The following is a 12,706-nucleotide window of genomic DNA, read 5'->3' on the forward strand; positions in this document are numbered from 1 at the left end:
AAAATTGTTTTAATAATTAAAAATGCAATTTTTATTTTCTCCCCCCATTTATCGTGTAGGAGCTCCAGAGGCGATGCAACACCCTGATCACCCTGATAGAGAGAGAGAACATGGAGCTGGAGGAGAGGGAGAAGGCGGAAAAGAAGAAACGGGGCCCAAAGACCGGCTCGGTAAGCTACAAATTCATCCCATAATAAACAATTCAAACTATTTTAAGCTGTCTATTAAGGACAACATCCTTTTATTATTTTTTTAATCCATTTTTTTCTCTCCCAGGCGCAGAAACGAAAGTCAGAGGGAACTCCAGACGGTCGAGGACGAAGGAAAAAGCTCAAGTTGTGAAGCTGCTGGAAAAACCCGCATTAACAGAATTAAAGACGGCAGCCAGCTATCATTAGTCCTAGTGTCTGTGTTTGTTTGCAGGCTGTGATAATGTACTGTGTAAAATCCCTGACGGACTGATATGGTTGTTTTAGGTTCTAGGAAGTGTTTCTTTACAAGCCTGCCTTGTTGTCACTTACCTAAACACTGCAGCTGTGCTGGGTTAGATTTTGTTCGCTAGTCCTTATTTTTTACTAGTACTTAATTGAAATATGTGTATTTATGCCTGTTGGTTGTACCACATTCCATTGCTTGAAACAAACAATATGTACCCTTTTTTTATTTTTAAGAAAACATCTGTTCTTGTATCTTATATTGTAGAAAATGTCTTTTTGAGCATCGCAAATAAATCTCCCCCCCTTTTTTAAAAAAAAAACAAACAAACAAAAAAGCTGATAAATGACACGTTCATAAAATATTTCTTTTCAGTTTGGCAGTTTAAGTTTACATACATCCAGTATTTGGAAAATTTTCACAAAGTTAATAAGCCATAAAAGTCTACTAATAGTTGGCACATTAAAATATGCTGTCACTTGTAGAAGGAAAAAGTATAGTTTTTATACTGCACTTGTTTTCAGGCCTTGATCAACAAACCAGACAGATTTTTCTTTTTTCAAGTTTCACCAGGGTGTAGTAATACTTTTTTTCCTTTTACCCATAGTCCTACATTGATATGTACACGGATAGGTGTGCATCTGATTTTAGCCACATTTATCTAGAAAATGTAAAAAAAAAAAAGTGGATTTCTGCATTTTCAAAAGACTAAAATAACATTTACAATCCCTTTCGGTGACACCTCAGTAGTACTCTTCTCAGTAGTAGTATTGCAGGCTTCTTATAGAAGGAAAAAGAATCACATCATTCATTAAGGTCAGTTTTGACTAACATTCAGTCCTTTTTGTTCTCCACTAAAAAAACATAATGAACATGGTGAAATACAGCAATTAACAAAAAAAAAAAGACTGAATAGAAAATAATTTTCTTTTATGAGATTTAAACAAGGATGCCATTTACTCACGAGTTACATTACATGCATTTGCAAACACTGGATAAAGAGCGATATTTTACAACTTGGAACCTAAATGAAACAGATATATTTTGAGGGGCTTCTACTTATATCCATGATCCTGCATAGGTTGTAATAAAGGCACGAACGTACAGTAAATTAAAGACAAACAATTATCAGAGATCAGCAAGCCTCATTATTCTGGTGCATTCACTGCCTGTGGGCCGAGTACTGACATCCTTTGCTGTCCACAGACTGTTCTGGGCTCTTTTCAGTGCTACACAAGTTTGGCATCGAAGGCACATTGGTGGAGGAGACTTATCAAAGTCCCTTTAATAGGGGACAGATGTTTGAACTGGAGCCGGGCCCACATTTACACCTCTGAGCTGTCTGAGCCACCCCACATGCCTGCTGGGCTGTGACTGTAGCCGTTGTAGGCCGAAGAAGAGGAGGTGGCGTAAGGAGGGTACTGGCTCTTCTTTTCACGCTTCTTGCGCCGGAGCAGGAGAATGACGACGGTGGCAATGAGGCAGGTGAGGAGGATCAGGCCTGCGACGCCCACCAACAAAGGTATAGTGGAAGTATCAGTCAGCTCTCTGCCTGAACTCTCCAGCAGGGGGCGCTCTAAGAAACTGTCACGATTAGGGAGCCAAGGCTGGCGCTGGCTGACCACAATGCGGTCTCTTCGGTCCAGGGCGATGTGCTGGATGTTGGTGCCCCGATTATTTTCGATACCGATGTCTTGGGCTACAGCAGGAGCGGAGAAAGAGGGGGCGGCACGGCGGTGGCGGGTGGAGGAGCGGGGTTGCTCAACAGAGAAGATGCTGTGATGGAGGTACTCTACGCTGCGCTTGCCAATGTTGCGGTTGGCATTTTCTCTGGAGCGGACAGTGTAGATGGTGTGGATGAACCATTCTCGACCAGCAGCCACCTGAAAGCACAAAATGTGTAATTCTCTTTAAGTCTGCGCCTGTGCAAAACATCTACGGAGGACCAGAAGTGACAAATTAAAAAAAACAAAAAACTATTTAATCATAATAATAATAAATAAAGTATTTTATCATTAAATGTACAACCATTAATCCTACTATAATATTTGCAGCATATGTACGCACATATGTCTGTAAGTATCCTACCTCGTTCTTACCGGGTGGGCCAGTCGCAACAATACTTTGCACAAACATTGTCACACATACAGCGATCATTAATATCAAAATATTTTTAAAAACATTTATATTTCCATTTAAATTCGTTTCACTCTTCACATTTAACATGTGTTGCTTGTAGCTTTATGGTAACCAAAGCTTGTGTCTTTGATTGAATTTTGTTTCATAAATGCGAAACAAAGACTTTGAAAAGAAGAATTTGAAAAAATATTGCAGGCCGTGCTAGTTTATTCCATCGCTTTTGCATTAATTCCCATATTTATTATCATTACCACTTAAAATTCAGTTTTGTATTATTACGTTATGTGTATTTATTGATTTTTATCTCATTATTTTTGATCAATTTCTACTTTAACATGAGGGTGCTGTCATTCAAAGGATCAACATGGAAAAGCATGTCTATGTTTTTCACCATATTTACTTAAATTATTCATTTATTTATTGTTTTTTTTTTTCTTCAGTTTTGGGCCTCCATATATGAACATATTGTATCTGAGAATAATGCAGACCTGAAAAAGTGGAGAGGAAGACAGTGTGAAGCCGTCAGTGCCTGGCTGTCTGATCAAAGACAGAGCTCCTGGTGTGTCCTGCGCCAGTGTGGCCTTAAAAGAAACGTCACCAAATGATGTAGCTTGAGTCTCTGGCTGGGCTTTGTCCTGCAGAACGGCACACACACACAGAAAAATCAGAAACCCCATCTACTTTTTTCACGTCCACAGTATCCAATTATACTTTGTGATCTATTGCATCATACCAGGATCTTGAATCTGTGCAGTAGAGAGGGTGCGTCTGCCAGGCAGCCATACTCTTTGTTAGTGGGGTTGTATTTGGGAACGTAACCATCCATTCCGGTGCAGAGGAAGACTTTCTCAATGCTGCAGGAGAAGGAGTCACCCAGGTTCTGGACTGGATCCACCATCACACGGCCATAAATCATGGAGCCTGAATTGAAGTACAGATGACATGTGACATTCCCTGTGGGTCATGGTTTCCCACTGTGATGTTACTTAACACCACTAGATGGCAGTAGTGTAGTACCTTCTGAAAAAGCAGCATCGGTTCCTTCTCCAAATCCCATGGAGCCATCGGACAACCACAGCTCTTTCTTGGACAGCAGGAACATTTGTGTGTTGAGGCTGAACTCGGCTGCCACCGGGTCACTCACCTGCCGAGCAAGGATCATTAAAAAGGCAATAAATAATGCATCAAAGTGTAAATACAACACACTGAAAAAGCCTTTAAGAGCGATCAGCTCTAACCTGCTGGAAGCGAATGTCCATATCAAAAGTAAGCGGCTCCCTTGGGTGGCAGACAGGAGGGATGCTGAACTCCCCATTGGGTGATGCAATGCAGGGGACCAGCTTCACTGTATAAGTCCCGGAGTAGTCTCGTACCTAGAGGTTGGACAGACATTGAGGAATGGGGCTGTTTGGTTTGCTATTTCTTTACCAGTTGAAGGATGCTTTCACAGTTAAATGACTCACAGCAAAATCAGAGACAAAGCTCCACTGCTGCATGGGCTGGTTGTATGTAGGCTCAGTCCTGACCAGGGCTAGAGTGAACGTCAGCCCAGAGTGGTCAGCACATATCACCATAGATGACACGCTGGTTCCTGAAAACAAACATGTATACAGTCATAAATCTTCACAAATGCAATTTGCCCAACCTAAGCTAGTAACAGTGTCTACCTCCTTATTTATAGAGTGACCTTTCACACTGCCTGTGCTACTTGCGGCCTAAAAGTAAACGCTGTTGGGTCATTTTGACATTTGCTGAATGACCTCTGGGTCTTTCAAACAGGAAGACCCCTGAGGTGGAACTCCATAAATAGATAACGACAGGATGTGGACCACAGGGTAATCCAATAGGAGGCGGCTTGTACAGAATGACCCCACAAGATGGGTTTAGGGTGTGTACACTGTACATGCATACCTGGATGAGACATGACAAACTGCCCCCTGAAGCGTGCCTCGGTCTTGAAGTTGACAACGAGACGGCCCTCCTCATTTATACGCATACTGGTGGGGTACATGGCTCCTACGAGTACAGAGGGGAACGTTTTCCAATGAGCGTCACTAATTTACATTTTTCCTCAGTAAAGACTAACAGCGTTGGCTATGAAGATACCTTGTAGTTCAGCTTCAGGTGGGCTGCCAATGCCATCCTGCCACAGAATAGCTGTGTCATACACAAAGGTGAGCTTGAGCTCTGATTGCAGGTCAAAGTGCTGCCAGCCTCCAACAGCCACCGGAGAGTGGAAGACGTAAGACACAAAGAGAGGAACACGCAGGGTGACATAAGACTGGACCAGGTTCAGCACCTAAATGGGCAGGGAAAAGGCACCGTCGTGAATAATACCTATTTCTTTGGGAACTAATGCCAGTGAGTGTCTTTAATCATCCAGGTAAGAAAATCCCAGGAAGTTGATTCTGCTCATCTGGACTTTTTCAGTGAAACACACTTTTTGTCCCTCATCCAAGTGACTTCTTCAATCTCAGCTGGCTGCAGGTTGCTCCAACCTTACAAATGCTACAGTTGCAATAATGACCAAAACTAACACCACTGGCTAACAAAACTGAGCTAACAGCCCGAGCTTCAGTCATTATGCAGCTGTATCATTTATAAGGTTGGAGAAACCTCTAGTCAGCCGGTCACTTGGATGAATAACGCGACCTCCAGATGAACACAATCAACTTTATGGGGTACTGCTAGCAAGCTAGCTAGAGACAGGCTCACCAGGCAATTCAGCTAATACCAGTTGAATCACAATATCTCATTCATAATGTTACTATCTAGCTTTCTGCTGGAAAACCTTGGATCCTGGCCCTCCTGTAAATGTTACAAACTTAAAAAAAATATTCAGACTGAGTAAAATGTGGTGATTTTAAAACACATTTTACCGTCTTCACTTATTTAACTTTTTTTCCTACCTGTCCATCGGTTCCGATGGATCCTCCACAGTCGTTCAGCAGCTCTGACATGTCATAGTAGCTGGTGAACTCCCAGAGGCAGGCCTCTAAGTTGAGATTCCTGTAAAAGCGCAGAGAGTTGGCTGAACGCATGACAACGCTGTATTGATAGGGCGATGTCTCCCCAATTATTTCAGGGTTCTTTGTTGCGTCTGTGATGAAGCCGTAGCCGGTTTGGATCTCATTGAAGTCCAGCAAATTGGAGCAGCGATGGTTGCCCACACGTGTGCCATCCGGGCTCAGGGTAAGCTCAAAGTTGGACAGAGGTCTTGTGGAGATCACTGGCAGCATTCCTGATGAACGGCCAAAAGATTGTTTTTGGGTTTTTTTGTCACACACATTGGCTATATAAGGGCATATATTGAGATTTGCAACAAAATTTGCCGCTTACCGTCCATGTGAGGCATGTGAACTGTCAGTTTGATGAGGTTGGGAAAGTCTGGATCATCTGGACCCGTGTAGCGAATCTTTGCAGAGAAAGGTTCAGCTCCAACAGTACCCGGGATACGAGGCTGACACATACCTGCAAAAGGTAGGGTCAGCTAAACCAGATAATTCTACATCCAGTATTTTGTCTGTAAATCTCTGCTGGCTTCTTCTTACCCTCCTCTTTGCTGATCACAACTATAGAACTGACGAGCTCCAGGCCAGCATCTCCGTTGGCATTGAAAGCCCTTGCTGCACACTGAACCCTAGAGCCGGCTTGGAAGTAGATTGAATCCAAGGTGATGGACTTGGTGTTGGTGAAGAAAGTGTTAGTGTCCACTTCCCTCATGGGGCTGGTTACTCCATCTGATCCGGTGGGAGCGCTGATGAGCCAGCGGTACTGAGTGAGCGTGTCGTTGATGTTCTCCGCGGCACAGATGGAACCCGTTTTATCAAAGTCATGATATTTAGGGTTGCAGGCCTAGAAACAATATGATAAACCTTACATTTTTAAAAACAGCATTACCAATATGTTTTATATAATAATTACTACTGAAAAAGTGCTTTGTTTGATTTTATATTAGAGTAAATAAAGCAGCGTCTCACTCACCGTCACACAAACAACAGGGTATCCATTGGGTGGGTAGGGTCTGTCTTTCATTTTAGATGTGTCGTCATACATGAGAAGGGAAACCACTTGGGGGATGGCAGGGAAAGTAACATCTGCCACACTGTCCATCTCCTCAATGTAAACAATGGCCTTGTTCATCTGGGAAACAGAGAGAAAGCGCAGAGTCAACTGGCTGTCATCCTAAACAACTACCCAACACTTTAAATAAGCCTATAGCTCTGCCATTTAGACTATTAGATTATGGGTATCATTAATGTGTATGCATGTGTAAAAAGCACATGCTCTAACTCATAATCTAGTGTGGCAAAGGTTTAGAAGTAACATATTTATCTCATTGAATGCTTTGGTTCAAAACAATGCAGTGTGATTAGTCATTACCACAATTTGGTGTACAGTCACTGGACACCTTATTAGGTACACCTAGCAAATCGAATGATGTAGTTATACTGCGATTCTTCTTCACCTAGTCCTTTGCAACTTTCCCTATGTGTGTTTAATCATTTGTATTTCTAGTTATTAGTTACATGTTTAGTCAGTTCCCTTTTTAGGTTGTCTTGGTCTCATCTGTAAGTCCTCTCCATGTCATTCTCTCTCGTTCTCCCTCTCTCTCAGCTCTGTCATGTCTCTCTCTCGTGTACAAGTTTGTGTGTCTCTGTGTGTGTTTTCTGTTTTATTGTGAGTCTTTCCCTGTGTGTATTAAGTTCTGTTTCACTTCCCCTTGTCATTAGATGTATTTAGTCCAGCTGTGTTCCCATGTGTCTCCACCACTAATCACCCTCCTGTGTGTATACAGTGTCAGTCTCCCTTGTCAGAACATCTGTTATGTTCCAATCATGTATCTTTTAAATTCCTGTCCCTGGATGTCCTCCATTGTGTATCCCTGTTCTGTGCTCCAGTTTCCCTATTGCTATTCCCAGTGTAGATTCCCGTTTATGTTTTGGGTTTTCATCTTCGTTTGTATCTGTTCCAACGCCTCGAAGGGCTCGCTTTCTGTTTAACCCTTCGTCTGCCTTTGTGTCTGCATTTGGGTCCTCATTACACTCATTCAAGAGAGTCTATATGAATTGTAGTCTTACTTTCCTGTTTTTAGCCAACGGGAGTGGCACCTGGTGTGGTCCTAAGATGCTCTTCAGTTTCCGAAATACTCAGACCAGCTCATCTGGCACCAACAACCATTTAAATCAAATTTCATCCTTTTTCTGATGCTCGGTGTAAACTTCAGCAGTTTGTCTTGACCATGTCTAAATGCCTAAATGCATTGAGTTGCTGCCACGTGATTGGCTGATTAGATATTTGTGTTAGAAAGCAGTTGAACGGGTGTATTTGTTAAAATATCTGAGGAGTGTATCTGAATGAAGCCAGCCCGAAGAAATTCTCATCTGTTTTCACAAAATTGTCTTTTCAATGCACTGTTCACAAAGAAATACACTCTGAGTAATACTGCAAACACACTGGGTGCTGGAGATTAATAGTTATGCCACAATGGATTTTGATTTGCTCCTAAACATGTTCATCAATCAACTCTTGATAAACAAATTAGTTGTGAATTCAAAACATTGCTATTATAATATCTGCCGTACAGCCCTCGAGATTAGTTTAATTTCACCGAAATAAAACATTGTCATTTTAAATGACACAGTGTAATTTCAACACACAAATTGTACTGTAATCACCTATTTCTGTCACGTGAGCTGTACATGCCTGCTGTGGAGTATATGGGCAGAATGTCGCCGTTCTGTTTATAGGTTTGTCTTCTGTTTGGCTCTGCTGGGACATTCCCCTCAGCATCTCATTCCTGCTTTTTATATATCTGTGGTTCAGGCGTGCTGACAGCATTGCCAGCTGCTGCCTGCTTATTTTAACACAGGCTGACATGACAGGGCTCCTGTGTAGATCTGCAGTACTGTACCCCGCACATACACAACCACCTTCTGGGTTTATATTTGTTTATGCGCATCTGCTCGTGCATCCCACGTGGCCGTCGTCTCACCTGTATTTCAGCCACCATATTGTCATCAGGCTTCATGTGCACAGTGAAGGCCTCTCTCATCTCTCTCTGACCGTCATACAGGACCTCAATCTCCACAAAGTGTTCCTTCTCGCCCTCCTTGAACGCCACATCTTAAAACACAAACAGTGACGTGTGCAGTCATATCAGGAGGCAGCATGCAAGTTACTTAGTCACTGTGTAGCCGCTAAAACCAGGTTCTCACCCTCTGACATCGGGTTATAATCTTCTCCAGAGGTTGCAGACCCATCCTTTGTGTGCACCCTCACTACTGAAACCTTTGAAGTGTCACCAAAACGAAGAATAGGAATCTTCACTGTGGCCACTTCGCCTTTCACCTGGGGCTCACGCACACTATACTTGATCTCAGAGAAACGGATGATCGGCTCTGGAAGAAAAATTGTATTCACGTACTATAAACATTTAAATGAACATATTTTTTTCTTTTGAACATCTTTGATCTGAACTCAGATTTTACCAAATAACAATGTGGTTAATGGGAATAAGAAGTGTTAAAAAAGGCAAAGGTACTGAGATTCTCGTGCTCTGTTGTTAGCAGATGTTATGAGACACAGCAAAATAATTGAGCTATTCTATTGTAGTTATTTACATCAGTTTTAGCTAACTTAGTACAAATACACACTCTTTGGCTTGGGCCAGGGGTATCTTTTTTTTCCTCAGCCAAGATATTTGATACATTTTTTCCCACTTGTGCAAATGTTGTTTTATTATTTGCAATATATTTAGTTCCAGAAAACACGTACTGTCTTTCTCATCTGTGATAGTGACCAGTGCTTCCTTCTGCTCCCCGATAGAGGCTCCGTAAGGAGACTTGCTCTTTGGAGTTCCCAGCACCAAGCGAAATTCCTCATCCTCCTCATGGATGGAGTCGTCTACCAGGGTAACCACACACGGCTTTTCACTCTCACCTGGGGAGAAAATTAGGGTACAGAGAATAAATATTATATATATATATGTATATGTATAAATACACCTGAAATGATACATGAAAGATTAGTTTGGGTGGGAGGGTGTCAGAGGGTGTCACCTGGCAGAAAGGTGATGACTGATGCATCAGTATTGGGCCTTTCGTTATAGTCCATCATGACCTGAGCAGAGCCTTGGCGAGTGTAACAGCGTGCAGTGGATCTGAGGCTGATGTCTCCACTGCGGTACACTGTGGCTGTTACCTCCCCATCAGACTCATCCACCTTGTAGCTTCCTTCCTTAAACTGAACCTTAGGCACTGAGAAGCCAACAAGCAATCAATTACAAGAAAGTCTTCACAAATTTAAAAGAAGATAGTGTTTCATGCTATGAAGAATCCATATTTTTTTAAAGCGATCTGATATTTTTTGTCCTACAATTTATGTGTAAAACCATTTAATAAATGCTTCATAATGTACATATGTATAATAGTTAAGAGCCAGCATATGACATCTTACATGAAAAGTATTCAGAAAGTCTTTATTTGTCCTTAAAGCTACATAACAGTGCTCCAGAGTAGCCATTAAGTCATTGTTTATTTACTGATAATGAACTTTTTTATAAGTAATATGAATATAGAATATCTTCTGAAAAGATTATGAGTGCAGATTTATAAATCCGTACTTTGGTTTGATTTCTAAACCTGATACTCACAGTCAGTGACAGTATCATTGATGGTGATGGTCGTCTTGCTTGGTTCTCCTAGCACCGCATTCATGGGCATCCGCAACACAAGGTCAAAGGTCTCGGGTCCCTCTAGTTCCGGCTGGCCCAAGTCATCCAGGATGGTTACTCTAAAAGTCTGCATTGTCACCCCTGGAGCAAAGTCCAGGTTGCGGCTAATGCCAACGTAGTCCTGTCCAGCTGGCAGACAGAGAAGAAGCCATTAAATGATGGTGTTATTTAATGCCATTGAGTGCTGTGGATTCTGTCAAACGTCTGATTTTTACCTTCAGCAGAAACGGGGTCGCTTTTCCTGGAGCGGATGGTGACGGTAGCGGTTTTGGACAGGTCAGTGCCTGTCCTCCAAACCTTTACCTCGACATAGCCTGAGCTCTCATCCACGATATACTCAGGCTCACCGAAGTACAGTGAAGGCTCTGTGAGAGTTGGGAATATTAGGAAGGGAAATTAGTAAATAATTGAGCCATGATCAGCGGTCAGTATTTTCTTAATGGAAATATTCTGACAAAGTAGTTTCCAAAACCACATAAAGTGAAGGAAGTAATCTGTGTTTTCTCTACAGGCTCTTAAAACAAAGATCTTTTTGTGGCACAGCATAAGCCCAGACATTTGGATGTTGGCAGTTAATTTGTGAGGATATTTAGACTACATGTTTTGTAGTTCAGGTTCAGGGACAGATTGAAGTGAATAGCTGAGCAAAATGCCCCCATTTTTTACTCAGCACAGGAAGAGAGCTGTCATCCATCTTATCCTGCCTCAACCTTCCTCCCCCACTTATCTAAATCCCGACAGCTCTCTCTGAACTCAACGCCAAAGGGTTGAGGGTACACCTGATGAATAAGCTGTGTGCTTGTATGTGCACAGGCACTGATGGGTAAGCGAAGGGACGTTCCTGGAGTCTGATGACAGAGAAGCTGATAAGAAGCATGGTAAAGGAGGGGAGGGGGGTGGTGGCAGAGACAGAGAGGCAACCGTCTCCTTTGTAAAGACAGAGGGCAAGAATTCAGACCGCTGGAACACATTCATCTCTCTTCGCTTGTGTATAAAGCAGGTTTTCAACACACTGCGTCCGGCCAGCGCTCTTAGAGATCTGACCTATAGATAGACGTGGAGATATAGAGGTTCATCTTTTCAGAGCTGATGTGTAACAAAAGTCAATAAAAATCTATCACTGTATCTGTTAACCATTTCGGGACACTATGAGTGAATGTCAGATGTCTCAATAATTTCCCTCTCAGTAATTACTACTTGAGGAGAAATGGCAGATCTGCTCTTAAAGTTTACTTAGAAGTCGATGTATGCTGCGAGAGACAACTGAAGCTGAGGGAATGGTTGCTGGGATGCATTCAGCGCCTTCCGGCTTCTATTTAGCACCAAAAGAAGGGTGAGAGGGTGAAGTGAGTGCCAACATGGCAACCTTAAGATCAGTGGGAGGAAGATCCAGACAAACAGTAACAATAGAGGCTCGTCGTTGGCAAGGTCCCAAACCACAAGTTTACTCAGGCGGGGCTGATTGTTTAACAGAGACGCACACATTACAGGCACTGAAGCAGATTTGTGGCGCGGTGGTACTTCAGGACCCACCAAGAAGAAGAAGAAGGATCACAATAGAGGTTTACAATAAAGACTCTTCTCTTGTCTCTTCACGTGTCTGGGAATGCACAATGGTTATATTTATATAAAGATCAATTAAACTCCAAGCAAGTGCGAGAAACGGGCGAAAGGCGCGAGAGACGGGGTAAATGTGAGAAAGGAAAATAAATCTGTCATCAATGATTCAGAAAAGAAAGTACAAGAGGCTCTAATGAATGTTGTGATTCTTTCTCAAGCTAATATGTTGAGACTCCTTAGAGATACAGACCACATAGTGCTGGAAAACATGCCAGTCATTTGGATTCCCTGCATAATAGCCTCCCCCCACCCTCCCTCCACCACCTGCCTTTTGGTCCCTTCATACAAAGGGGTGCCCTCTGTTTCCCCCTGGGCCTTCCTAAATGCCGGTGAGGGTCGCCCGCGGAGCACGGTGAGATTTAAAGTCCTTTGATCTGTCGGGCTACAGTGTAGCATAACATTCACAGAGGTCGCCTTTTCCCCACTCAGCACCTGTCTGCTGTTATCTTGTATCTGACGCCCAGACAGGCTGAGTATAGTGGATAACTGTAGCATAAACACAGCCATACTGTCGAGCCGCTGATGCAGGCGCAGCATCCAGGTCTTTAGGCTTTGGTGATTGTGGTGATCAGACTGTCTGCGCACCTTCGGTGGATTAATAGCGAGCAGACACGCAAATGCAAACACAGAGCAAAGAGACTCTGTAAGCAACAGGATCAAGCACACCTGCCGCCCTCTGTGGCTCTCTAACTGCAGCAAAGGATGTCAGCGTATGGTATTTACTCACTGTTCATAATATTTACCAGTACACCAACAAACCTGGTGACCAACTACAAG

The 12,706-nt window shown here is 42.8% G+C and overlaps 2 protein-coding genes across 2 annotated transcripts in view; one reads left to right on the plus strand and one right to left on the minus strand.

Moving 5' to 3' along the window:
* The window catches only part of smarca5 (SNF2 related chromatin remodeling ATPase 5), a 10,092-nt gene extending 9,695 nt beyond the window's left edge, over positions 1 to 397 (plus strand). The window contains exons 17-18 of the mRNA XM_013909254.1: positions 60 to 170; positions 277 to 397. Coding sequence (XP_013764708.1) covers positions 60 to 170; positions 277 to 342 — 177 coding nt within the window. The 3' untranslated portion in view covers positions 343 to 397. The remainder of the gene's footprint in view (positions 1 to 59; positions 171 to 276) is intronic.
* A 396-nt stretch (positions 398 to 793) lies between these two features.
* The window catches only part of frem3 (Fras1 related extracellular matrix 3), a 31,640-nt gene continuing 19,727 nt past the window's right edge, over positions 794 to 12,706 (minus strand). Inside the window, exons 7-24 of the mRNA XM_005726933.1 lie at positions 10,525 to 10,674; positions 10,229 to 10,438; positions 9,636 to 9,833; positions 9,352 to 9,516; positions 8,793 to 8,975; positions 8,570 to 8,700; positions 6,559 to 6,717; positions 6,126 to 6,429; positions 5,914 to 6,045; positions 5,484 to 5,815; positions 4,681 to 4,873; positions 4,486 to 4,590; positions 4,038 to 4,165; positions 3,813 to 3,947; positions 3,592 to 3,718; positions 3,308 to 3,495; positions 3,063 to 3,209; positions 794 to 2,318 (exon numbers count right to left, since the gene is read on the minus strand). Coding sequence (XP_005726990.1) covers positions 1,761 to 2,318; positions 3,063 to 3,209; positions 3,308 to 3,495; positions 3,592 to 3,718; positions 3,813 to 3,947; positions 4,038 to 4,165; positions 4,486 to 4,590; positions 4,681 to 4,873; positions 5,484 to 5,815; positions 5,914 to 6,045; positions 6,126 to 6,429; positions 6,559 to 6,717; positions 8,570 to 8,700; positions 8,793 to 8,975; positions 9,352 to 9,516; positions 9,636 to 9,833; positions 10,229 to 10,438; positions 10,525 to 10,674 — 3,545 coding nt within the window. The 3' untranslated portion in view covers positions 794 to 1,760. The remainder of the gene's footprint in view (positions 2,319 to 3,062; positions 3,210 to 3,307; positions 3,496 to 3,591; positions 3,719 to 3,812; positions 3,948 to 4,037; positions 4,166 to 4,485; positions 4,591 to 4,680; positions 4,874 to 5,483; positions 5,816 to 5,913; positions 6,046 to 6,125; positions 6,430 to 6,558; positions 6,718 to 8,569; positions 8,701 to 8,792; positions 8,976 to 9,351; positions 9,517 to 9,635; positions 9,834 to 10,228; positions 10,439 to 10,524; positions 10,675 to 12,706) is intronic.

The sequence above is a fragment of the Pundamilia nyererei genome, unplaced genomic scaffold (assembly GCF_000239375.1).
Source record: "Pundamilia nyererei isolate P.nyererei 1_Seehausen unplaced genomic scaffold, PunNye1.0 scaffold00022, whole genome shotgun sequence".
NCBI lineage: Eukaryota > Metazoa > Chordata > Actinopteri > Cichliformes > Cichlidae > Pundamilia > Pundamilia nyererei.